The sequence below is a fragment of the Bos taurus genome, chromosome 18 (assembly GCF_002263795.3).
Source record: "Bos taurus isolate L1 Dominette 01449 registration number 42190680 breed Hereford chromosome 18, ARS-UCD2.0, whole genome shotgun sequence".
Lineage (NCBI taxonomy): Eukaryota > Metazoa > Chordata > Mammalia > Artiodactyla > Bovidae > Bos > Bos taurus.
In genome coordinates this window covers 8,242,855-8,268,789 of record NC_037345.1, presented here as the reverse complement: position 1 = coordinate 8,268,789, position 25,935 = coordinate 8,242,855, and the positions used below count along the sequence as shown (strand labels likewise).

Below are 25,935 nucleotides of genomic sequence, written 5' to 3'. Positions count from 1 at the left end.
CAGTGGGAGGAAGAACCTGGGACTGTCAAGGGATCCACAGCTAAGAAGGGACAGACTCTGAATGCGTCTGCAGCCTGGTTGCCCACACACACACTTCCTCGTCTCAGCGTGGAGATTCCAGTCTCGCTGCCCAGCTCCTGACGTAAGATGTAGGTCTGATGCCCACTGCCCCTCATCGGCACAGGCGCTTTCTGGTCTTCATATTGAAGTTTTTCACTCATTCATTCATTCATGCCACAAAAATGCATAGCTATGTTAAGGGAACTGCTGACCAAAACTGCCCACCCTGGCCAGACAGGATAGTCACCACCTGTATGAGTTATCTTACAACAGGAGGTCCTGGTAAGGAATGCGGAACTAACAAGCTACTAGCATCTGGAGGAATTCAGGAAAGGTCAAAAGGGTCTCACCGACCTCCCAGAATCCTCGTTGGGATCCATCTTGTCTGCGCACACCACCAGGAAGGACCCTGAGTCAGAATGACCGGCCAGAGGCAACCCGGAACTGACCCCATTACCATAAACCCCGAGAATACGAGCCACAAGGCCGGGCAGTTCTCCTGGGCCCTCTTACCCTGCTACTCTCTCCATGGGCACCTCTTCCCAGCAAAGGCTCTTGCTTTGTCACAATCCATTTCTGTGAGTTAGACAAGAGCCCACTCTCGGGCCCTGGAATGGGGTCCCCCTTCCTGTAGGTTATCATATATAAGTTTTTTTCTTGTAAATGAATATGTTTCTTTCTTAAAAAATCAATTGAAATAGATGCTTGTTTTCCAGGGGGACTTAAGATCAGACCCACGAACCTAGCAGCTCTGGACATCAGTTCTGTAGGAGGATTCCCACAGGGGGTCCAACCCAGCACCTTTCCTGAGGGGCCTTGGAACTGAGTGGGACCCTGTGGGGTCCTCCCCCCTCCTTCCTTGGGTGTAGGAAATAGGCTTCATTCAGCCTCCTTGACCTTCCCTGAGTTCGAGGGCAGATCCAAACAGTGTCGGGGAAGGGAGGGGATACAGAAACAAGGGAGGAGCCATCAAGAAACAATAGTCCAGCCTTGGGGCAGGGTCCTGGTTCTTCCTCAAGAAAGGTATATAACAATCCCTCTCAGTTCTTCTGCGGAAACTAAGGCCCCCACCCAGGTGGAGGAAGGTAACTTCAGCTGGGGGCAAGATTCCTGGAGCAAGCCAATCAAATGAAAGTCACATACCCTACAGCTCTCCTGTCACATTTTGCCTATAAACATTTCTCCCCCCACCCGAGCCCAAAACCATTGGGGAATATGGCGTTTCTGAGTGCAAGCCGCCCATTCTCCTTGCTGGGCCCGCAACAAACATTTCTCTGCTAGTCTCTCCTCACTGTGCATTGGGCACACAGACCTGTGTTCCGTAACAGCTTCTCAGTTCACACCACCTCAGTAAAAGCCACGTATGGGTGTGTAAGTGCTGGCTCAAGTCCTGTCTTCCCGCTGCTCTCCCCACTTCCCACCAAGGTGCCACTGCCCCACTCCTGGTTTATGGAAACTCGGGAAACATGCTGCCCACACAGGAGCCACTGGCTGCTTATGGCTGCTGCAAAGCACTTGAACATGACTGGTCCTGACTGAGATGCCCTAGAAGGGCGAATTACACACCAGGTTTTGAAGACTTTGCATATTGGGGAAAAAAAAAAAAGAATGTAAAATATCTCATTAATAATTTTTATATTGATTGCATGTTGAAATGATAATGTTGGAGATCCCCCGGAGAAGGAAATGGCAACTCACTGCAGTATTCTTGCCTGGAAAATTCCATGGACAGAGGAGCCTGGTGGTACTGTCCATGGGGGTCGCAAAGAGTTGGACATGATTGAGTGACTGAGCATTGATTGATTTCATTGAGTATATTAGGGTAAAAAAATATATGCTATTAAAATGAATGTGGCCTGTTTTCCTTTAACTTTTTAAAATGTGGCTATGAGACCACTCCACATGTGTGGTTTGCAGTCTATTTCTCTAGGACAGCCATAGTCTTGAAGAGACACCCACCAGGGAAGACAGCCCCTCATCTCATAGTTGTGGTGGACACCAAGAGAACTTTGGGGCAGTGAAGGGCTTAAGATGCATTGCTGCTGTCCACAAAAAACTCACCTTCCACCCCAGCAAATCCCCTGCAGCCAGTGGGGGTGTCATGGGAGAGCCCCAGACAAGAGCTGTTAGGACCCAGCGGGACGGATGGATCTTGTGGGACTCCTGGGCAAAGAAGTCTTTCTGTGGGGTGGGTGTGTGTGTGTGTGCGTGTGTATGCGTGTGTGTGTGTGCTCAATCACTCAGTCGTGTCCAACTCTTTGTGACCCCATGAACTGTAGCCCACCAGGCTCTTCTGTCCATGGGATTCTCCAGGCAACAATACCGGAGTGGGTTGCCACGCCCTTCTCTAGGGGATCTTTCCCACCCAGTGGTCAGACCTGCATCTCTTGCATTGGCAGGTGGGTTCTTTACCACTGATCCACTTAGGAAGCCCCAGGTTGAGGGATATAAGTAACATTGCTGAGCTAAATCTTTACAGAACTGAAACCCCCAACAAACGGAAGATGTAAGCATTCTTTATTCTGGAGAAGCTCATCAAGAAGTCACCTGAGGCCAGATCAAGGGAACCAGAAAAGCCCATCAGGAGATTGGTCACCTGAGACCCTGATCCTTATCAGCAACCCAGCCCTTGAACCACTGCAAAAACAACTCTGCACCAAATCCTCCCAAGTTGGACACAGTTTTTTAGGGCACAGACCCGCTGTGGCCCCCTTTGCCTGGCAAAGCAATAAAGCTATTCTTTTCTACTTCACCCAAAACTCTGTCTCTGAAATCGGATTTGGCACCAGCTTCATAGAGGCTGAATTTCTGGTATCAATGTGAGGGGTAAGGTGTGCCCAGCACAGAGCCCTCTTGGCTGAATCTCCTTCCCACTGGATCCCACAGCCCCTTCCCCTCCCTGGCAAATCCTGGCAAGTCAGAGATGAGACACAGCCCAGTGTTTAGGCATGTTTTAGGCTCGTTGTCCCTACAACAGAGAAAAAACAGCCAAGATGCCTGTGGCTAGGAGCTTGGCGGAGCCTGAGAAATGGAATGTTTCCTGTCAGTGACTGCAGCCCCAACAGAGGCAGGTAAGCCTGAGGGAACCTGGGAAGGAAAAGAATACCTGAGATCCAGCAGACTGCAGCCACTCCCTCCAGTGAGCCCGGAGGACACTAAAGGCAGGATGCTGGCCCCAGAGAGGCGAGGGGCCTAGCAAAGGCAGTAAAGAATCTGCCTGCAGTGCAGGAGCTACAGGAGACACAGGTTTGGTCCCTGGGTCGGGAAGATCCCCTGGAGAAAGGCGTGGCAACCCACTCCAGTATTCTTGCCTGGAGAATCCATGGACAAAGGAGCTTGGCGGGCTACAGTCCATGGGGTTACAAAGAGTCAGACATGACTGAGCGACTAGAAAAGCAGAAATAGGAGACTGAAGCCACTTAGCATGCACATATCAAAGGAATGACTTCAGTGAGCCCTGAGTTTTCCCGTACACAGAAAAGCACTTACCTTGGAATATGGTTTTTTCTTTGATGTTCTGACTCCCTTTGTTACAAAAATCTATATAACCTGCCTCCTCCCCTCACCTCCTTGGATCAGTTCTCTCAGGGTTACTGGAGATGCTGTCTCCTTGGCTTGAAGTCCTAAAAATTCCCACCGAATAAAACGGAACTCCCAGCTTTGAGACTGTGAATACTTTTAAGTCCACAAGACCTTCTAGCCCATTCTCAACCCCCGCTTCTCTGATGACCAGAAGTGCCCTGGGGAATGTTTTGTTTCTGGAGGTGGCTCTGAAAGGCAGGTTTCAATGTACTGATGAGTAAACTAGGGACCATGTGGATTTCATCTCCCTGACAAACATGGAAGAGGCTAGTGTGGACCAGAGGGGAGGTCAGCCTTGAGGTGCTCAAGGGCCCATTCAAATCTGGAGAGAGTGCACTGAGAAACAGAGCCAAGTCACCTGTCCCGCCATGTACAGCGCAGAAGAGCAACACATCGAGAAGTACGTATGTCTATTATACAAACTTGTGTGTTTACTATGATAATTTCCAGCAGATGGCAGTAGAAAGTCTTTTGAGGCGGGGACACAACCATTCACCAAGAGGCTTCATAAGGATGGACAAGTATGGCTCTAACAGGCAATGTCATGGTGGCATTGGCACACTGCAGCAAAAATAGAAAAGAAGTTTTCCCTCTCTTGAGAGCAAGGAAAGTAAAAGGAAGAGTGAACAGGCTAGAGAAGGGACAGGACTTAATCAGAGTTAATCGCTCCTAGCTTAACTGTTGCTAATCTACAGTGTCTGTAACTAGAATTGTCCTTCACAAAGGAAACTTATCACCCCTGATACTATGTACATTACACCCTACATTCTCTTGTAGAAAATCAGCCCTTAGAATTGTTTGCATTTCAGAAAGAAGGTCGCAGGCCAATAACACAGAGACAAACGGACAAAGCTGCCTAATGCCAGCTGTTACTGCTTTTAAGTAACGTGGGAAGAAGAAAACTGCAAGATGCTCATTACTTGGCGCCTTATCATTTATTTACTCTAAGCCTGAGATCCAGGCTACATAAAGCCTCTCGGTTCTCCTAGCGAGGGGGTACAGTCCTAGAGCCGCTGGTCTGCTGTGTCCTCCCCTCGCCCAGAAGAGGACTAAAGCCATCTTTCTATTTCCTCCAAACTCTGTCTCTGTATTTTTATTTGGCGTCGGTGAACAGGGAGCCAAGTTTTTGGCAACGGCATCCCTCACCCTCCCCAGACCAGACAGAGCAGAAATGAGCAGCAACCACCTCTTCATTTAAAAAGTTCTGTTTTGATGCTGCTTTTAAAAAACTGGCACAAAATTCAAATTCAAGATATCACTTTAACATGGCATTTCGAACATTCACCATGTTCTGCCATCACCACCTCTTATCTAGTTCCCCAAGTTTTTCCTCAACGGTGGGCTGCACCCCTCAGGCCTAAAAGGTTCTACAAGGCCCTACACCCCGCAGGCCCATAAGACCTGTAAGAACTGAACTTAAACAAAAAAACCCTGCACTTGCCCAGCTTTAAAACAAGACGAAAGAGCCGGGAGTCAGCAACAGAGACGTGAAAAGTACCTGTCTGAAGTAACGGTCCTGGAGCAACACCCACCGTGTGCAGAGGTTGGAGGCGGGCAAAGCATGGCGGCAGGCTTTGCTTCCGGGGTCAGGGCAAGGTCACCAGTTCCGGGGGGAATTGGGGTCAGGTGGGCGCCTTAGCTACCAGGGAAAGCAGTAGTAGAACTCCTCACGGCCCCTTTGAGAAGCATAATCACCAGCTGGGGCCTGGGGCAAGTGTGTAGGAAGGCAAGTTGTGTGTGCGAGCTAACGGTGAAGCAGGCCCAGGTCGGGCAGGGCAGGTGGAGAGAGCGAGGGAACCGCCATCGTGGCTGGCCTGACCATACGACAGCCCCCACATAAAACCCCACACCCATTCAGTGGTCACGCCCCAGGTGCTGGTAAATCCTAATCTGCTTTCTGTCTGTATAGACGTTCCTGTTCTGGATATTTCAGATAAACGGAACCATACAGTGGGTGGTCTTTTGTGTCTGGCTTATTTAACACACTGGTCTCAAGGTTCATCCATGTTGGAGCACGCAGGGGTGCTTTATTCCTTCTTACGCGTGGCTGAGTCCACTGTGAATATGCATCCCGGTTATTTATCTGTTCATCTATGAATGGGTATTTGGATTGTTTCTACCTGCTGCTGCTGCTGCTGCTAAGTCGCTTCAGTCGTGTCTGACTCTGTGCGACACCATAGACGGCAGCCCACTAGGCCCCCCCGTCCCTGGGATTCTCCAGGCAAGAACACTGGAGTGGGTTGCCATTTCCTTCTCCAATGCAGGAAAGTGAAAAGTGAAAGTGAAGTCTCTCAGTCGTGTCCGACTCTTAGTGACCCCATGGACTGTAGCCCACCAGGCTCCTCTGTCCATGGGATTTTCCAGGCGAGAGTACTGGAGTGGGGTGCCATTGCCTTCTTCTTCTTCTACCTGCTGCTACTTTTTAAAAGCTGATGTTGAGGAACTTCCCTCGTAGTCTGGTGGTTAAGACTTCACTTTCCAATGCACCTGATGCAGGTTCTACCTGACCCCTGATAGGGGAGCCAGGATCCCACATGCCTCGAGGCCAAAACACCAAACATAAAACAGAAATAATGTTATAAAACAAATTCAATAAAGACTTCAAAAATGGTCCACATCAAAAAAAAAAAAATCTTGAAACAAAGAAAAAGTTGATGTTGGGATTTGCTAGTGGGCCAGTGGTTAAGATACCATGCTTTCACTGCAGGGGGCACAAGTTGGATCCCTGGTTGAGCAACTCAAATCCCACTAGTTACAGGGCATAGCCAAAAAAAAAAAAAGCTGATGTGTACATACGCAGTAAACTACACAAGTCTTAAGTGTAGAACTCCATGTGTATAAATATTTGTGTATCGAGATGCAGCATATTTTCATCACCCCCAGAAGATTCCCTCCTGTCTTCCTGATCAACAATGCTCCCCACCCTTGCAGAGATACCACTTCTGTGACCTCTATAATTACTGATGATCTGTGGCTGTTTGTGAACTTTATATAAATGGAATCACACGGCAAACCCTCATTTGTGTGTGCCTCCTTTCGCACAACATAACGCCTGTCCAGTGCATTTACCCGATTGTGTGTATCTGTCGGGTCATTTTTGCTGCAGAACCCCATCATACGGATGTGTCATGGTGTATTTACTCTTCCTCCCCGTCGATGGAGGCATTTGCGTCGTCCGCTGTGTATCTGTTCCACAGCTAGTTTATTCATTCTCCTGTGAGTGGACATTAGGGTGTTTCCACTCTGGGCTATTATGAATACTCTGCTATAAACATTCTTGTTTGTGTCTCTGGTGGACATGTGAGCTCAGCCCTCTTGGCCGTCTCCCCAGGAGCAGAGCTCTGGGGTCAGGATGTTGACAGGTGTTTAGCTTTAGTATTGATTAGATACACTTCCCAAAGCAGTCAAACCGATTTCTAGTTCCACCAGCAATGTCCGGGAGCTCCCGTCAGCTGCCACCCCCACCTCTCAAAATGGGTGCAAGGTGGTTCTGGGGACCCTAGCTGCAGAGCCCTTCTGGCAAAGCTCAGCAGTGCCTGTGTCACCAAGGACGGGGCAGGAATACTGGGTGACCTGGTCCCCTTGGGAGGGATTTCTCAGTCTGTCATGGAGGCGCTCCCCTCCATCCCGGCCCTCTGTCCCCCGGCACGGTCAGGCACTCTTAATTTGGGGCTTCCCCAGAAGTTGGCTCTAAAACAATGATTTCCTCCGGCTCAGGTAAGCTTACGTGCGAAGTGACCCCAGAACCAGAAATGGAACCATGGGAAAGTGAGAGGGGAAGGGTAGAAGTCTTAACAAGCAAGAGAACCCTGGGGGCAGCTGGAGATGAACCCCAGGGAAGGACTCCAGGGAAGGACAGGAGCCTTGGAGCTCTCTGCCCCCACCAGGACCCAGAGGTAGTGTTCACACACCAGCCCTGCCTGCCACGAGGGCTGCTGCCCGGCAGAGGTACAATTCTGGAGCTCACAGAGCTTCAGGAAACAAGGCAAGAAATTGAACTTCTTCCTTCACTCCTTGCTGGCCCTCCTTCCATACCAATCCCCACGTTCTGCAGTTTTACTCCTAAGCTTCTCTTGAATTTGTTTCTCCATGTGGTCTAAGCTCCAGCCTCAGCCCCATCCATTCACCAGCCAGCGGTGGATAGATCTTCCCATAATGCCTGGGTCATAAGCTTGCCTTGGTCCCCTGCTCCCTGCATGACCTTGACTGAAGGATGCAGCATCTCCTGACCTCCACTTCCCCAGTGGTCAAGAGGGATCATGTTAGCACCTGCCTCAAAGGTTTGGCAGGAGGAATGAATGGATTCAGAGTTACAAAACTGTTGCTGTGCCTGGCACATAGGAGGAGCTATATACATGCTTTGTCAGAAAATGAGTAAGATAATTGCAATGTCCTAACAGTCTCTCAGAGCCCTCGGGGTAAATCCCAGGCTTCTAAATATGACTAAGGAGACGATGGCTAGTCTTGCCCCCATTATGCAGCGTGTGGAATAATGGCCCCAGAAGGTGCCTTCACCTGGAACCAGTGACTGGGACCTTATATGGTAAAAGAAAAACTTCTTTGCAGATCAGGTGATGTGTTAAGGCTCTGGCTGTGAGATCACCCTGGATTATCCAGGATGTGACCCCATAGACTGCAGCCAGCCAGGCTCCTCTGTCCATAGGATTTCTCAGACAAGAATACTGGAGTGGGTTGCCATTTCCTACTCCAGGGGATTTTCCCAATCCAGGAATTGAACTCTGGTTTCCTGCATTGCAGGCTGATCCTTTCCCGTCTGAGCTGTGAGGGAAGCCCTGGATTATCCAGGTGGGCGCTGAACCAACATCAAATGTCCTTGAAGGAGAAAGGCAGAGGGAAGGGTGCGGTAGAGAAGAGGCAGGGCCACATGGGACAGAGGCAGAGACTGATGCGACGCAGCAGCTAGCCAGGGACTGGAGGAGAAGGAAAGCAAGGCCCCCTTCCGACATCTGGAGTTTGGACTTCTGGTCTCCAGAAACAAGAGAATACATCTCTGGGTTTGGGATACTCTGTGTGGTGGCCCAGGAAAACGGATGTACTCTGTCTCAGGGCTGCTGTGAGAAAGCAGCATGGACTAGGGGTGGGGGGGCACTTAAAATAAGAGAGGAGTATTCTCTCACGGTTCTCACAGAACACCGAATTCAAGGTGTCGGTAGGGTCTGTGAGGCCGGATCTGCTGCAGGCCTCTCTTCCCAGCTTGACTCCCGTCTCTGCCCTCATCCTCACGTGGCCCTCTCCCTGTGCCAGTCTCATCTGGTAGATTTCCCGCTGTGCATGTCTGCTTCTGGATCCAAATTTCCCCTTTCTACAGGGACACCAGTCATATTGGATTAGGGCCCACCTTAATGACGTCAGTTTAATTTGAATACTCTGTAAATACCTTGTTTCCAATTACAGTCCTACTCTTAGGTACTGGGGGAGGGGGTTGGTTAGGACTTCAACATCTCTCTTTTTTTTTTTGTCCTCTTCCCCCTCAACATCTCTTTTTTAAGGGACACAATTCAGCCCCAACAATAACAATCCCTCCCATGTCCCCCCTCACCCCACCATGCTCTCCATCTGCAGTTCCCAGTACAGATCCCGCTCATCTGTTGCCACGTCTTTGCACACTCCCCTTTCCTCTCTGATGACGTGACATATATCCTCATTCTTCACTGTCAACAATACCACCTCCTCCAGGAAGCCCTCCTGATTTCCAAAGCTTGGGTTAGCTGTCACCTCCTGCGCCTGCCATAGCTTCCTGTCATTGCTATTGCCACACAATATCAACGCTGACTCCTCGCCAGCATGCTTCAGGTCACTGGGGCCCCAAAGGGCAAAGGCCATGTTTCTTGCTTCTTCTAGCATGTTGTCTAGAACCTGCAAGCACCTCCTAGAAGCAGGTGTTCAACAAAGAATAGTTGAATGCATGAATCAATAAATGAATGAAGCCAGGCCCTTTTCCAAGGCTCTCTGATCCCCTTCCCTGTGGGCCTTCAGAGAAACTTCTAGCACAGCTTAACTTTAGAGCAGTCTGGGAGGCACAAATAACAATGAGGTTCCCCCTTGGCACGACTCCAGGGTGTACCATTTACACTGTAGCCTAAGTGACTGGAAGACAGTGCCGTCTGGAGCAGTCACCGTGAGCGGGGCATCAAGCTGACCTGTGGACTACAGAGTTCAGCTCCCACTAATCCAACAGCCACTCTCTTGGGAGTGTTTCTCCCTGTCCCTAATTCAGGATTTGCCCTGAAATTTCCTGATGAACGTCCCTCCCCATCTCAAGGGCCCATTGCTCCACTGGGCTCTTAGTGGGTGCTCACATCAGCTGCGGGGGTTGCCTGCGTGTTGGTGGAGGAAAGCAGGGTCTCTGCATGAAACATAAGGCCCACTCTGGTGGGCTGTGCAGTATGTAAGGAAGGGCTAACTCCTGGGGGTGGGGGGTGGGGGTGCGGGGCAGGGCTACCTGACAAGGGATGCTGAGGCCTGGGAACTTGCAGCAGGGGCTGCTTCCAACGTGCAGGTCAGCGGGGCAAAGGAAAACACCGTCTAACTCAGTTTCCGCAAGCGGAGAGCCTTCCAGTTCAGGGGGTGTGAGGCATGTGGGGTGGGTGGGGTTAAGAGCTATGAGTCACGTGGGAGGGCAGGGTCGAGAACTGTGAGTCACGCGGGTGGGTGGGGTTAAGAGCTGAGTCACGTGGGTGGGCAGGGTCGAGAGCTGTGGCTCACGTGGGTGGGCGGAGTTGAAGCAAGTGAGGCTCTTGGGACTACCGCAGATCCTGCCAGGCCAAGGTAGAAGGTGAGGGTTGTGCTGGTAGCTGGAATCAAAGCTCAGGGAAGAGGCGGCTCCTGACGGAACAGCACGGGGGAGGAAACGCCCTCTCCCCCGACCCTGCCTCCGCCAGGTAGTCTGCATTCTCCCCGCTCAGCCAGAGGAGCCGAGGTGACAGCAGAGGGCAGAGGGCTGAGGTCGGTCGCTGGCAGGGTCCTCCCTTTCGTCTGGCAGGTGATGAGCGCCTCCTGAGCCAGGGCCTCTGCTGGTGGGAAGGTGGCGGGTTGCGGTGCCTCGCGGCCCTGCGTCCCGCCCTGCAGCTGGCCTTCGTGACGCCCGGCTCATCTGGCCTGAGCACCGGAGCTCCCGAAGCCCGTCCGCCGGCCCTGCCGGTCTGGGCCGTCCTGAGCCTCCCACAGGGCACCCGCTTTCCCTGATCGGCCGGAGGGCGTCCTGCGGGTCAGCCGAGTGGGGTCAGCTGCAGTGGCCTCAGGAAGTGAGAGCAGGTGTGCGGCGAGGTAGAGTGTCCTCGGGGCTTGGAAGATGGTGTAGGGGGTTAGGGGACAGAGGAGGGTGGGTGGAAGCATCCGTCGCCCAGAGCTCCTCAGAAATGCAGAGTCTGGGGCCCCACCCCGGACCCTGCATTTTCCCAGGCACCTCGCTGGACTAGAGCTTCCGCGGGGGTCCTGCGGCACAGGTGGACAGCCAGGCTGTCTCCTGGGGTGACTGTCCCCTAGGGGCGCTAGGCACCCTGTGGAGACATTTTTGGTTGTTCTATCTGCTGGGGTAGGGGTGGGTGCTCCTGGAATCCAGTGGGTGGGGGTTGGGGCTTTGATGCCCAGGATGGCCCCACAACAAAGATCTGGCTTGCAAGTGTGCCGGGGTGAGGAGCCCTGGACACAGGGTGTAGAGGCTCTGCTGTGAGCCCCCCAACTCGTGGCCTAGGTCTTGGCCCTTCCTGTCCCCACACCAGGCCCCCTCAAAGCCACACAGAAAGGCCAGATGTCAATGAGTCACTTACAGTTTATTTTTGCCTGAAAGTTTTTCACATCTCTGAACACAGCTACGTGACAGTAGTATTAACCATCAGGAAAAGCAACAGTGCGAAGGGTAAAGGTGGCATGTCTCGGCTCTTCTTCTTTTTTTTTTCTTTTTAGATTTTTTTATTTTTTTTTGCTTCTGCTTCTTCCTGCACCAGAGTGCTGTAAAGTATGGGACCAGAGGGGAGCAAATAAAACCAAACAACAGAAAAGAACAACAAAAACAAAACACGAAACAGAACACATTCACACGCACGCACGAAATCAAACCTGGCACAGAAAATGAATTAAGACTGAAACCCAATTTCTTTTTTTTTTCCTTTTTTAAAAAAATGAGGGCATAGTTGGGGGGGGGTAATAAAGTCTACCTAGCAAAGTATAAAACGACAAAAGCATGGTTTCCATTGAATAAGATTAAATATATATAAAACAATTACATTGACTGGGGGTTAGGTCTGGAGGTGCTGAAAGAGGGGGGTATTTGTGCTAAACCAACAGAAGATGGGGCTTGGGGGAGAGGGGACCCCAAGTAAACCATGAGGGCTGTTCTGTACAGTGAGGGCTTGTTTATAAAAGAAATGGAGATGGGTGTGTCTTTGGGGCAGGTCGGGGGACGGAGAAGGGCAGGAGGGAGTCTGCGTTGCAGTGGTCACATTCGTGGGGTGGGGCAGGCAGTCAGGCCGGTGGAGGAGACGTCTCTCTTCTCCCAAGAGACCATGCAGAGAGGCGGGCATGCATGAGGGACCACGGGAGGCACAGGACGGCGGGGAAGCCACGGGTGGCAGAGTCTCAGTCAGGAGGGGGACAGCAGAGGCCACCAGAGATGGCGTACTCCGCGGGAAGGGTGGGGGCAGCTCTTTTATGGGACGACGCGAGGACAGGTTAGCACCCCACCCCTCCAGATGTGTAAAAGGGGGCCGAGAGGAAGCTGGGGCCTTAGAGGAGCGAGACGACAATGTGGGGACCCCACTTCTCCTCCCCCAGTCTGACCCCCACCCCGTGAGGAAACTGGAGACATCTGGAATCGAAATGCACGGTGGCGTGGCGGGCAGAGGGACGGACGGACAAGAGAGCATTAGCGGACAGAATCCATTACAAAAAAAGCAATTAATTTTCCAAGGAGGTTCTTTTTTTTTTTCTTTTCCGTCTGTTTCCTTTAAAAAAATAACAAGAATACTACCACTACCAGCTGACTGGTTTGTACAGTACTACACGCCAGGGGTGGCTGGCGGGCAGGTGGGCGGGCGGGTGGGTAGGTCAAAGACTTCATAAATAACAGGCAGGTCCCAGACCTGCAATTTGTCAACGTTTCTTAAATAGGCGCGTTATTTAAATCTTATGTACAACAAGAATCACTTTGCATAGCAATGGCGAGGACACAGGACGGTGGGATGACGGGACTGGGTCTTGTCCGATGGCGATGGTGGGGCGAGTTCTCGGCGGGCCTTGGAGGAGGACAGGTCCTTCCTCCGCCTCTGGGCCCAGCGGGGTCACGTGAAAGTGGGGTCGGACTTGACTGTTCCCACGCGGCATTGAACACAAAGGCAAAGAAAATCCACAAAGGGTCCCCCTTCCCCAAGCCCCCCACCCCCACCCTCTCCCCGACCCACTGCCACTCCTCTGGTTGCTACGAAGTCCGTTTTAGATCAGGTCAAGGTTTCCGATTATGAAGCTAAAAGAATCAGGCGGGGGCTGGGCGTGCTTACGGACCCCCCCTCCCCACCCTCCCCCCTCCGCCCTCTGCCCCCAGAAAGACTCCCCCATCTATCTCACAGCCAGGACGGGGGTGGGACCCCAAGACCCGCTGCTCTACGGCTATTAGTCAGGAGTTGTGAGTTGCGGTTGCAAACTGCTTCCTGCCGACAGGAGCTTCACCAGGCTTCCGTGTAGCGGACATCCACCTCCTTCAGGTTGGGCAGCTTGGCCTGGGGGAGCAAGAAGGATCCGGTCCCTTCCAGAACCTGGTGGCGCGGAGCTCCCCCCGTACCAGTGACTACTGTTCCCACTTTGCCTGTCGGGGGCTCCGAAGCCCAGAGCTGGGAGACCTTGGGGAGAACCCAGCAGGTGGGATGTGGCCAGCCCCAGAGAAAGCAGGTGACGGCTGCTGGGGAGTCCACGTGCACACCCCAGAGGGGCTTCAAATCACTAGCTCTGGGGGTGGGAAGCCTGGGGTGTGTGCCCTCCGCTGGCACTTGCAGGCTACGTGCCCGTGGGCAGAGTCTGGGCCTCCAGAGCGGAATTCCTCCTCTGTGGAGGGACTCCAGGTCCAGTTGTGTCCAGATGGGGAGAGGGACCAAACGCAGAGCGCCCTGTGTGAGGCCACGCTGCGTGCTCAGCACACAGACTGTTCTCACTCGTCTGTGGAACTACGCGTCCTCAAGGCTGTCAGGACTTGGGCGGGGAGAATGGAGGAGGACCCCCAAGTTACTTCGCGCTCAGGCTCCCCTACAGGACGTGTCACTGGACTCTACAGTCCCACCTGAAGCTCCTCAGAGCGGCTTCCTGCTCCCCACCCCTGCCACCCAGACGCGGTCCTGCTCTGCCTTCTTTTATAAACAGCTGACTTTTTTTTTTTTGGCAAGCCTTCGCTGTACAGAGAGGCTGCTGGTCTCCTGCCTTTACATCCTGTCTCCCCAGCTTCCTGCACACTGGCCTGCCAGGCAGGCTCACTTCTAAGCCCTCCTTTCTGAGTAGGCTCCTTCAGCCCGATGAACAGAGCAGGTGGTCCCCTCCCTGCTGGCCCCTGAGCCCTGACCTCCCTTAGTTTGCTGTGCGTATCTGTCCACTGGGTCTGAGCTCTTTCCTGGGTAGAGGTAAACCGGCCGCACCTCCTTGCCCCCATCCTCAGCAGGGGCCTGGCCCACAGTGGGTGCTCCAAAGGCCATCTGGAGGCTTCACCAGCGAGTGAGCCCTGGGCTGCGGGTCTGACTGAGCTGGGGGGCAGGGGGCCACACCTGAAGTGGGCTTCCGGGATGCCCAGAGGCCGGTGCACTCATGGCACTGTGTCTCCTGGCCCAGCCCTTCCTCCCAGGGCACTAGGCCTGGGAGCCTCCAGTCCTGATGAGACATGCTTTTTTAAACAAACGTGTCTGCCTTCTACCACTCAGATTCTGTCTTTCCCCAGTTCTAAGTTGCCAGCCTAGCCTGGCGGGCTGGTCCCAACTCTCGCCCATGTGACGACCCCAGTCCTGCAGACCTTCTCTATGGTGCTACCCTTGCTTGTCCTCTCCCTCAGAATCCCCGTTTTCCACCTAACAGCCAGAAACAAGCTTTTAGCATAACGTATTGCCCTTCTCAGAGCCTCTGCAAGCTTTCTACTGAACTCAGATGAAATCTAGGGGCCTGCCGCAACCTCTAAGGGCTGATGCAGTCTCACCCCAAGCTGTTCTCTCGCTCTCTAGTCACGTCTGCTGCAGAGCCAGTTCATGCCAACCTTCTCCACCTCAGGACCTTTGCACGTGCAAAGGCAGGAAGGAAGGGGAAGAAGGGATTACCTTCAGGTCTTCGTAGGTGTCCGCCGAGAGCTTGGTGCTGTTCATGTTTAAGCTGCAGAGACTCTTCATGGCTGTATGGGAACGGACAGACAGACAGTCATCAGGTCAGTGAGACCCTGCCGAGGGTAGCTGCAGATATGGGATAGAAAAGCTGGGGGCTGGGTTGAGTTACCGAGGCCTCTGTTCAGGAGACAGGGCTGGGGAGTGGGGATTCAGGGGAGCAGCTGGGGTATGCGAGGTACAGAGGTCGTTTCAGGCAGGAGCTGATCTGAATCGGGCCCACATTCCCTCCCTGCCCTTGGGGCCTCCCTGGCTGCTGTCACTGCCTGTACCCCAGTGTCCCCAGAGCTCGCTGCCCACTGCCGACCAGCCCAAAGGGACCCCGCGGTGACCACGGCCCTCAGGGCTGGGACCACGTGAGGGGACAGGCTAGGCCTCGCTCAGGTTTCCTGTTCTCAATGACACCAGCTCCACGAGGGCAGGGAGAGTCCCCTGCTGTGCTCCTGGCCCGAGGAGGTGTTCAGCGAGTACGTGGTGCCCCGTGTGCCATGGGGACAGAGAAAGGCCTGAGGGGATGGGCGTGTGGACTCACAGCTGAGGGCCAGCAGCCCGGCGTCGGTGACGGGCGTCTCGCACAGGTTCAGCACCTGGAGCATCGTGAGGTGTTCCGACAGGAGCCGCAGGCCGGCATCTCCGAACTGCGGGAGAGACGCCCTCAGTCTGGGGCCCGCCTCAGGCCTCCCCCGGAAACCTGGGGCTGGGGCAGTGGCCGAGGAAGCGGCTGGGACCCGGCCCAGGCCTGAGGCTGCTCTCATTCGTTTCGGAGACTCCACCTCCCTGACCTGGGTTCACACCAGGCCGGGTCTGCTGGTGCCGTGGCCCCAACAGGGGCCCCGCTCGCCCACCAGAGTCAGTGTTGCCATCTGTCAAGGGGGGCTGTGAACCCAGCGACTTGTGGCTACCACTGGGACGGGGGGCAGCTGGGGGCCCCGGCTGAGAGATGAGGTGTCAGTGTCTGCACCTCACGGGGGCGTGCAGAGCACACGTGCCGGGGAGTAAGTGCCTAAGAGCCGGACTGGTGCGGGCAGGACAGAGCGCGCTATGCCGCACGCTCATCACCACCTGGAGGAGACCCCCAGGCTGCCTGCAGTGCCCCCGGGCGGGGGCCTGAGACCCGCGTCAGCTCCCCCAGGCTCCACCCGGCACGTCCCTGCTCTGGGCCTCGGCAGCTCCAACTGTGAGACGGGCCGCTGGGCTTCACAGGGCCTAGCCCTCCTCTGGCCTGGGACCCTGCCGGGGTGTGGGTGCTGGGCTGCAGAGGGGCATGGGGATCGAGCGGCTGGACCCACGGGTCCTGGGCAGAAGCCGGCCGTGGAGGATGGTGCAGGGCAGGCACGGAGGAGGGCGCAGTGGACAGGCCATGCATACCTGAGTGGACCACAGGTTTAGCTGCTTGAGAGAAGGCAGTTTGATGAGGTGCTCAGCGCAGGCACTGGTTACGTTGGTGAAGGCCAAACTGAGGTTCTCCAGGTTTCCGAAGGAGCCAGAGCTCAGCAAACGAGCCAAGTCGGCATCCTGCAGGTGGGTGAACGGGTAGGCGGGGTCTTGGGGGAGGCCTGGGGCCTCCCCACGAAGAGCTCTAACTGGGGGGACAGTATGGGCCAGTGGGTTGGGACGAAGTGGTGTGTCCGTGAGGGCGGGGCTGCCTCCACGTCTCTGCGGGTGGCAGCTGCCTGGCTGGAGAAAGCCTTGGGAGCGCTGGGTCACACCCTGAGTCAGCACTGGGGGTTCCGAGGCCATGTCCCTCCCGCAGTGTGAGTGTGTGTGTCTGACCCTCTCTCTTTCCCAGGCTTGTGCCCATTCCCCGCCTGAAAACACTGAGGTCCCCTCAACACTAAGGCCTGTGGGGATCAGCGAGTATGAGCACTAGATGCTGAGGTCGCTGAGGGTCCCTTCCATCTTTGTGGTAGAATCCTTGAGTGCTAGCTGCCAATTGGTTGCCCTGAATTAAGGCTTATGTCCTAGCTAGGTGGGGCCATGTGCTAAACCCGGACAATGGTATATAAGCAGATGTGTCCGTTGGAACGTCCAGGAAGGTCCATGAAGGGAAGGGCTGGTGTTCTTTTTTGCCTCTTCCTCATGGCTTGAATGGAGATTAGATGGCTGGAGCTTGAGCAGCTCTTTTGGACTGTGAAGTGGAAGCTATGTGCCAAGGACGGGGGAGTGGGAGGACAGAAAGAACTAAGATCCCTGAAGACCTTGTAAAATGGGGAAGGAAAGAGGCATTGACCTGATAAGGCTTAGTGTCAAGATAAAATGAACTATTAGCACAGAATGTGACACATGAGCGCACAAGTATGTGAGCTATTAGTGTTGCTATTGTGAATAACTTGTAACATATTAACAGTAATCTTTATCACGTTTGGTTTCCTGCAACACAGTTCTAGCCTAGAAAAGCTGGCTTGTGAAGCACCACTGAGTCCCTGTTCACCTCTCCGCATCACCTGCAAGAGAGGCTGCCTGCTGTTGCCCCCAACCCCAGGGAGGACTAGCCCACCTTCCTCCCTCCACCCAGCCCCCAGGAGGAGACCAACTCACTGTGGACTTGGAGGGCAGTGTTAGCCTGGTGGGCCCGCCTTTCCTTTGCTGCAAACAGAAGCCAGCTGGTTACGACCCACTTTTCCCTGAGCGTTCACCCTGGACCGCCCCTCTCCAGCTAACACCTCTCAGGACGGCAGTGGCAGACAGCATGATGGTCTTGGTCTCAGGGCAGACCCCGAGGCCAGGCCTGAGTGCAGGTGGTTTATCAGAGAGGTGATTCCAAGAAACACAGGGAACTGAGACCATGAAGGTCCCTAAAGGAAGAGGCGGTGGCCAGCCCAGCCAGATTCTGGGACACTAGAGGAGTCAGGGAGGCAGAGGCCCATGGGGTGGGAAGGGGGTCCCGGGGCGGGATTCCCTGTGCGGAGCCGCGCGCTTACCAGCTCCTTCAGCTCCCGCTGCCGGTCGCACAGCTGCTCGTACATGCGCTTCCCCACGCCCGTGCTCTCCAGGGTCGAGATGATCTGCAGCTGCGTGTCGTTGTTGTCGATGATGTTGTACTCCAGCATCAAGCACAGGATCTGCCGAGACCAGGAGGCACGTCACCACCAGCCAGGACTCTGGGCAGGGCTGCTCTGCAAAGGCTGGGGAGCCCAACCCTCACCTGTCCCGAGTGCCCCGAGAGCCCTGTGCGCCTGTGGAGGGGCTGGGGTTGGGGTGCCCTGCGATCAGAGGTCCTTCTCCTCCCACCCTCTGCGCGATGCTGGGGAATTGCCTGCCCCGGCACCCCCTGGCCAACACTCCACGCACGATGCGGCTGGGCTCGGGGGCTGGGGAGCCCGAGAGACAGACCACGCTCTCTCCCCTTGGTCTGATTGCTTGATGCCCTCCCCGCCAACAGGTGAAGTCTAACTCCTGTCCTTGCCCCTGGGTCCGGCCTTGCTGACTCCCTTCTGGTGGCTAGAAAGTGATGCTGCCTGACTCTGAGGCGGAGGCCAGAGGAGAGACGCGACGTCTGTCTGGACAATGGTTCTGGGAGCCCCAGGCTGCTGGGGGCTCTGGGGGACAGAGAGGTGACTGAATGCCTGAGGCTGGCGAGTGGGCAGGTTAAGGCCAGGGCTGTGGTGCTGACAGTGGCCTGGGAGCCCCGGCTGCTCCGTCTCCGTGGCCTGAGTCCCCTCAGGTCAGCGCTGGACATGCAGAGGGGGCAGCCTCGGGAAGACCCAGCCCACCCGCCCCCATCCACCACCACCCCATTAAGAGACCACAGTGAGAAGCAGTTGGCGGAGCCCAACCATCTGAAGACCCAGGAGAAAAACAGATGAGCATCACTGTTTGGAACCCCCGCTTGGAGGTAGTCTGTTCTGCAGCAAAAGGCAGGACAGAACAGAAACCTGCTCAATCCCTGAGACCAAAAGACGATCACGAGTTAAATGAAGGTGGAATGAGCAGACAGTTTGATCAAGGTCTCCTGCTCCGCCAAACTCGGGAGGGATGCCTCGTCTGCTGCCGTGGCCCAGCTCCTGCAGTAGCTCTGTGCGCCTGGAAGCTCCTGGAAGGTGCTCCATCGGCAAGGATGAGGGCCCGGGAGAGTCGGCCGCCTGGCCAGGGCTTGGGGCCGGCTCCTCACCTCCACCATGGTCTGGTTCCCTCTCAGTGCCAGGAGCATGCACGGTCCCAGCTTGTTCTCCGCCAGGGAGAGCAGGAATTTTTTGGTCTTGTAACAGGAGCCCATGAGGATGTGCACCTGTGAGGAGACACGGGCCAGGTGAGGGGCCGTGACCGCCACGGGCTGTGCCCCGCAGTGCCTGCCTGTGGCCCAAAGACTGTGAGGCCGGAAGGTACTGACCAGACGCACCCCACACCCTGTCTGGATACCAGATCTGAAACCATCACCAGACCCTCCCCGGGGGTTCAGAGGACCCCTCTCTGACACTGGCTCCCACGGGGATGAACCTTGCGGTCACCGCACTGCCTGAGGTCAGCCAGTCCCAGAAGGACACACCCTGCAGGGCCCACTCCTGGGAGGGATGCAGAGTCAGACCACAGACACAGAAGGGGGCGGGGTGGGGGCCAGGGCTGGGGGCCAGTGGGGAGTGAGTGATTACAGAGTGGGGCCAGTTTCCGTTCGGGAACATGAGGTCTGTGATGACTGCAGACTGGCATCAGTGCACTTGATGCTACAGACCAGACACACAGAAAGGGCTCAGGCGGGCGGAAATGAACGCAGCCCTGTGAACCAGCTGTACTTCAGGAAAACATAAAAACGCGGTGGAGGTAGTAAGATTCACGGTGTGTACATTTTACCCATGCCCTGTACACGTACACACACACACACACACGCACAGGAGCCCCTCTCCCGCCGTCCTTGTGGCTGTGCTGACATCTGGCCCCCTGGGTTCTAGGTACGGTCAAGCCTGGCAGGAACTCCTGGAGGTGCATGCTCAGGGTGCACAGGGCCCAGCCGCACACGCAGGGCAGGGGACGTTGTGGAGCCCTGTCTCCCCGTCCCCAGTGCTCTCTGAGGCCCCGAAGGCACCTGCCCCAGAAATCCAGGAATGGGTAAATTCTGCTCCATCTGGGTTATGTGCGGGACAGCTTTTAAGAAAACTGTGTTTCTTGGATGGACCTAGAGATTGTCATATCGCGTATATGTGGAATCTAATAAGAAGAAGGTACAAATGAACTTACATACAAAACAGGAATCACCGATGTAGAAAACAAACAGTTACTGGCAGCGAAGGATCGGGGCGGGGGATAAACTGGGATATTGGGATTGACACTGCTGTATATAAGACAGCTAACGAGTGAGGACCTGCTGTATAGCACAGGGAACGCTATGCTCAGTACTCTGTAATGACCTAGTTGGGAAAAGAATCTAAAAAAGAGTGGATTTGTGTGTACGTGTAACTGACTCACTTCACTGTACACCTGCAAGTAACCTGACACTGTAAACCAGCTGCACTCCAGTACAGAGACCTGTTTCTTTCTAGCGCACCTGTGGGTGGGCCTCAGGGTCGAGGGTCCCCAGCCACCTGGTTTGCCCTTCCCGACTTCACAGTGGAGCAGATGCCCTTCCACGGCTGGAAGCGGCAGCCGCATCCAGGGGACAGCGTCCGTGCCACGTGTCTCCATGGCAACGCTGCACCGCCATCCAGGGGCCGCCTGCTTCCTTCTCCACATAGACCCTTTTCCGCTCCATCATTAACAATTCTGGCTCACAAATGCAATCTCTCAGGCTGGGGAGCTGCCAGCTGCCAGCTTCTCTTGTTCACAGTCACTGCACTGGGGTGGGCGGGGCACACCACGAAATGTTGCCATGGTGACACTGTGACATCAGAGGAGCCCAGGAGAAGTGAGAGAGAGGTGGTGCAGGCAGGCAAGGCCAGCATTTCCAGGATGCACAGGGCACTCTGAAGGGGGCCTTCAGGCAGCAGGTGATGAGGAGTGGTGAGTAAGCGCGTAAGAAAAGGAACCTAAAAATAAGCCCCTTTCCAAGCAAGGATCCAGAGGCAGCGCTGGGGTCTGCTGTCACAGCACAACCACCACCCTAAGTTCACTGCAGAGGGCATGACAAGCTGCTGACTCCACTGAACCGGCTGCCCAGCAGAGACGAGAGAAACCACAGCTGTCACTTGTGGGCGCTGACGGAGCGCCAGGCGCCTGGCACCTAGTATCGCCATAACCATAGTAACCCCAAGACGCCGGGACTACGACCCCCATTTCACAGATGAGGACACTGAAGGCTGGAGAGGGAAGATACTGGTCCAAGGTCATCAGGCTAGCGTGGGGCAGGGCGGCGACCTTAGCCACGGCCGGCCTAGGCTTGTGCCTTCCCACGCTCTGGGACACGTGTGATTGTGGAACAGAGCTAGCTGTGTCAGGAAGCAGGCTCGGTGAGAGCACCGGCTGCCTGGAGGGGCGTCTGCCCTGGGGAAGGGGCGTCTGCCCTGGGGAAGGGGCGTCTGTGCTCCCTCTGCCACTGGAAGGAGGGTGGCTCCAGATAGTATGGGCCAGCGCAGGGAGGGTCGTGGAGGCCAGAGGCCTGTGTGACCTCGGGCACACCCCTGCACCTCTCTGCGCTTGTCAACATAGAAGTAGTTAAGGGAATGGGTTGCCCTGAAGACGAAGAAAGACGGTGCGTGGTCAGCTGAGGTGATGGCCGCAGCGTGCAGGGAAAGGGGAAGCCACCAAAGGGTGTGCTTACTGGTTTGGTGACCTCTAGAGCCGTCATCTCCAAGGTGGGCCGCTCATCCTGACCTTGACTTCTCAGTGCAAGGATAAGACGAGTGGGTGGACCTGCAACGACTTCTGGGGCCCCTGTACCAGCAAGTGCTCAGTCCCCTCAACCTACACGGCGCTGGAGTGCAGAGTGAACCCACTAGCTTGAGCAGTTAACTCCTCGACTGTAAAATGGGGCGACAGGACGTGTCCCTCCTCACGTTTCTGGGGGGCCCTCTGGCTCAGTGCCCACTCGGGTGAGACATGGGAAGGTGACGCTCAGGGCTGGCGTCACCATCACTGTCTTTATCACCAGCATCCTTTCAGCCTGGAAATTTCGGGGCAGGCCCCAGTGGGCACGGGGTAGCTCTCTCACTGCTCAGAAGGGGTGAACCCAGCACCCTCACAGAGCTCTGGTGCTCCCCGCACCCCACGTACCATGCTGGCGAACAGCTCCCCGTCGTCATCGCAGGCCACCCCTCCGGGGCTGTAGAGCTGAAACCAGCCGTCCTTGCCGGCTCGCACGCTCAGCAGGCACGAGTGGACCTGCGGCAGAGGAGACGCGCTAGGTCAGTCCTGTGCACCCACGATCACGGGGGCCCATGGTCCACGCAGGCCAACACCCAAGGCCCAGGCGAGCCCCGTGCTCATGCTTAAGGGAACTGTTCAACCTGGTTTAGCTCAGACACGCCCCGCCTCCTCCTAAATTCCAGGAAAGGCCTTTAAGGAAAAACTGATGACCACACACCGGGGGAACTCCAGCCATCTGCCACCAGCTCCTGGAGATGGACGGCCAGGCCCTGGCTTGTCTAGTCAACCAGAATGAAGCCAGTCTTCACTGAATGAAGCCAGACTCGCCCAGTCTGAAGCCCCAGTGAAGCTGGGGCAGAGGGGTGAAGGGACCCCCACAGCGTTCTCCTGTGCCTCTGACGGGGAAGCTGCTTTTCCCTCCTGTCTGGGCCTCTCCCTGCTCGTGTCTCCAAGTCCCCCCTCTTGCACTCTGCTCTCCTTTCTGGAACCTCCGCCCCGCCCCCTCACTACTGTGGTGTCTGCTCTCCGCATCCCTCACCCTCACTTTTGGGGCATCTGTCCCTCTAACCCTGGGGGTCAGCCTCTCCGCTGCTCTACCTTCATGGGCGCCATCCTCTGGAGTCGGCTCTGCCCCATTGACCCCCCACCCCTCTCTGGGACCCTGACACCCTCTTTTAGGAAAACCAGTCTGTGCAGAGCACGGGCAATCTCAATGCCCCCAGCTCTCTCCACAGCTGTCAGCTCCCCTCCCAGAGTGCCGTGTGTCCGCCTGTGGGTGCGTGCATGTGTGCAAACACATGTGCGTATGTGGGAGGAACCCCACATCCACCCTGGCCCCACTGTAACTGCAGAAAGAGAGAGAAACAAAGGCCTGTGCTGCTCCTCCTCCCCGTCCTCAGCAGAGAGCGAGGCAAGAGCCCCATCACTTCCTTCAGGAGTGAAGGCCAACCTGCTGCCAAGAGCCACTTGCTCACAGACAGTCCACTGATCACAACCCCCGCACAAGTAAACAGCACACAGGGGCGGCCAAGCTTTGATTCCCCTCCGAACGTCAACTGAGCTACTTCAAAGAAACGAGAGATCCAGAGTACGGAACTCTGTGCAGCAGATCCAGCAAATGATTTATAAGCAAACAGCCACTGGCTCCATCTGAGATGGAGAAGGTGGGAGGAGAGGGGAGAGAGGGCGAGTGCAAGGAAGGTGGAGGGGCGTGGGGGAGAGAGGCGGGTGAGGAAGGGAGAGGGGAGGCGAGGCGGGGCGGGGGCCTGCTGCGGGCCATGTCCTCGTGGGGCAACCCCGCCTGGGAGATGCCGCTCCCGGCACTTGGGCCGCGGCTCTGCCCTGGGAAGCAGTTGGCACCACTTTCATTCATCAACATCAAAGTCTGTTTGAAATAAAGCCTCCCTTTCCGGGAGGACTCAGACTCTGCCTCCAGCAGGGAATGGCTCAGGTTTAAGGGCGGCGGAGGCCATCCCTGGGACCCGGACTCTCAGAAGCTCAGTCAACTGCTTCTGCCTGAGGACCGCTTTTGGAGTCGGGGTGGGATCATGGTGCTTTAAAATTAGATCCTTTCGGATCCTTCCAGAACAAGGCTTTACAGCGTGGCCTTGGCCCCACAGAGAATAACCCTCTCCTCCTCTGCCTTCCTTGTCCTCTGGCTCTGCTGGGGGTGCCTGGGTCCCCCTCTGTCCCTGCCTGCGAGCCAGCCCCCTCATGTCCCAGACTCCATGTGCGGAGAAAAGGCCTGAGCTCCCCAGAGCGGTCCCCTGCAGCCCCTCTCCCCCTCGCCCAGTGTGCGAGAAGGGGCCTGAGCTCCCCAGAGCGGTCCCCTGCAGCCCCTCTCCCCCTCGCCCAGTGTGCGAGAAGGGGCCTGAGCTCCCCAGGGCGGTCCCCTGCAGCCCCTCTCCCCCTCACCCAGTGTGCGTGCTGCAGGGCTGGGCCCTACGCAGGCTCCGGAGCCTGACTCCCAGGGTATGGTTCCCGTCCTGGCCAGGGCACCCGTCTTGTGACCCTGGGCAGGTACCTCCAGTTTCCTCAACTCCAAAAGGAAGGTGATTCTGGTGCAAAATAGGAGTGATAAAAGCACCTACTCATAGGGCTGCCATGAGGATTAAACGAGAACGTGTGTGTGCGATGCAGGGTGAGCCCCTCATGAAGGCTGGTTGTTGCCCTTACGCTTGTGTGATGGGAGTACGGCTGGGGTGGGCGGCCCTCTCTGAGTCCCCATTCACACACAGGGGCCCTGGGCTGCAAGGCTTCGCTCCCCTTGAAGGCCACCTGCTGCAGGCAGGGAGCGGCCCCTTGGGGCAGCCCTCAGCCACCGTGCCCGGGAAGCATCCCAGCGCGGTGTCGTCCCTGGCCCGCTGATCATCAGAACGGCAGAGAGGATGTGCCATGATCTCAGATGCGGTTAGAAGCCCTGGTGCCGGCCTGGCTCTAAAGCGAGGCCTATGCTCCAAGGAGAAACCGCCTTAGGAAATACCTCTGGTGAGCCCGCGTTTACAGTAGAACGCTGGCATCACGGGCCAGGCTCAGACACGCGGGGCAGGGGCTGTGTCTGAGCAAAGGCAGGGGAGGGGGCCCGTGTGAACTGTTGTGATGCCCGAGGAGGTCAGGGAGGTGCCAGCAGAGCCATGGGCGCCCTGCTGCAGCTGGGACAGCATGCCCGCCAGGGACGGGGCAGCCTCACCTCTTGTCGAGGGTCTTCAGCGAACCTCTGAATCACGTACTTCAGTTCCCTGAAAGAGACGGGGTGGGGACACAGTCGCGCCCAGGGTCCTGGCTGGGGGTGGACCAGGATGGGGAGGCTGAGGATGGGGTGGGGTGCCAGCTCAGCTGGCAGGATCAGAAGATGCCCGGGTGGGCCTGGAGGGACACGTGTCTCGGGAGAACTTCCGGGGGGCGCCATCCTCGCCTCCCTGGATGCACGTGCAGAGGACTGGCCAGAAGGACGGCTGGTCGCTGGGGGATGCCTGCAGGACAGGGCATGTGCGTACTGGAAGAGGGTAACGGGTGTTGCCCGAATACTCACTTGGTGAACTTCTCGTGCGCGAGAGCTCTGGAATAGAAACAAGGGGAAGAGCGCAGTGAGCGAGGTGCTCGCGACGACAGCACGGTGGCCCACAGGCCTGCCTCTGGGGATGGCAGGCCTGGTTCCAGGAACGAACAGGAAGCTGAGCAGGCAACACGGACATCGTGTCCCGACTCAACAGGACATGGTCAGAACGGGAACAGGCTGAGCCCCGGGCCCCGCCCCGCTGAACAGAAGCGGCGTTCAGCGGCGTGCACATGAGCGTGTCCGCACGTGGGCACCAGGGACCCAGGTGCGTGTGTTGATCGCTCCACCGCTGAGGCACAGCTGCGCTAATTGCCGGCTGCATCAGAGCGGCGGTCGGGGACCGCCCCTGGGGCAGAGTTGCATCATGGATCGTTGTCAGGTGCATCCCACGGGCCGTGGGGCCAGGGCTGCCGCCAGTGACGCCACTGCCCTCAGGAGTCGGATTTCTCCGGTCTCACGTCCTGGGGGCTGTAGGGACCAGCCAGGCCGGCAAATGGGGCAATTACCGAGGGTAATGTCCCCTTGGAGGGCCGCATTTCATAAACATGGCCTCGTTAATAGGCTCCGCAGAGGGCTCGGGGTGGCCTCCCGGGGCCCGCTGCTTCGCATCTATCAAAACAGAGGCCTGCAGGCATTTTA

At 56.1% G+C, this 25,935-nt stretch overlaps 1 protein-coding gene and 1 long non-coding RNA gene across 4 annotated transcripts in view; one reads left to right on the top strand and one right to left on the bottom strand.

The window, feature by feature from the left end:
- Nucleotides 1-11,416: 11,416 nt before the first annotated feature.
- CMIP (c-Maf inducing protein) overlaps nucleotides 11,417-25,935 on the bottom strand; it is a 212,974-nt gene continuing 198,455 nt past the window's right edge. For all 3 annotated transcript variants that reach the window (XM_024978891.2, XM_059877378.1, XM_010814380.4), the window contains 10 exons: nucleotides 25,270-25,296; nucleotides 24,928-24,976; nucleotides 22,146-22,253; nucleotides 19,117-19,233; nucleotides 17,927-18,067; nucleotides 17,544-17,591; nucleotides 16,374-16,520; nucleotides 15,538-15,643; nucleotides 14,946-15,016; nucleotides 11,417-13,376 (listed from right to left, as the gene is read on the bottom strand). In XM_024978891.2, the coding sequence (XP_024834659.1) occupies nucleotides 13,323-13,376; nucleotides 14,946-15,016; nucleotides 15,538-15,643; nucleotides 16,374-16,520; nucleotides 17,544-17,591; nucleotides 17,927-18,067; nucleotides 19,117-19,233; nucleotides 22,146-22,253; nucleotides 24,928-24,976; nucleotides 25,270-25,296 (868 nt within the window). In that variant the 3' untranslated portion in view covers nucleotides 11,417-13,322. The remainder of the gene's footprint in view (nucleotides 13,377-14,945; nucleotides 15,017-15,537; nucleotides 15,644-16,373; nucleotides 16,521-17,543; nucleotides 17,592-17,926; nucleotides 18,068-19,116; nucleotides 19,234-22,145; nucleotides 22,254-24,927; nucleotides 24,977-25,269; nucleotides 25,297-25,935) is intronic.
- LOC132342784 (uncharacterized) lies at nucleotides 22,194-23,661 on the top strand. Its single transcript, XR_009491273.1, has 2 exons — nucleotides 22,194-22,276; nucleotides 22,421-23,661. It is a non-coding gene; the product is annotated as an uncharacterized lncRNA (long non-coding RNA).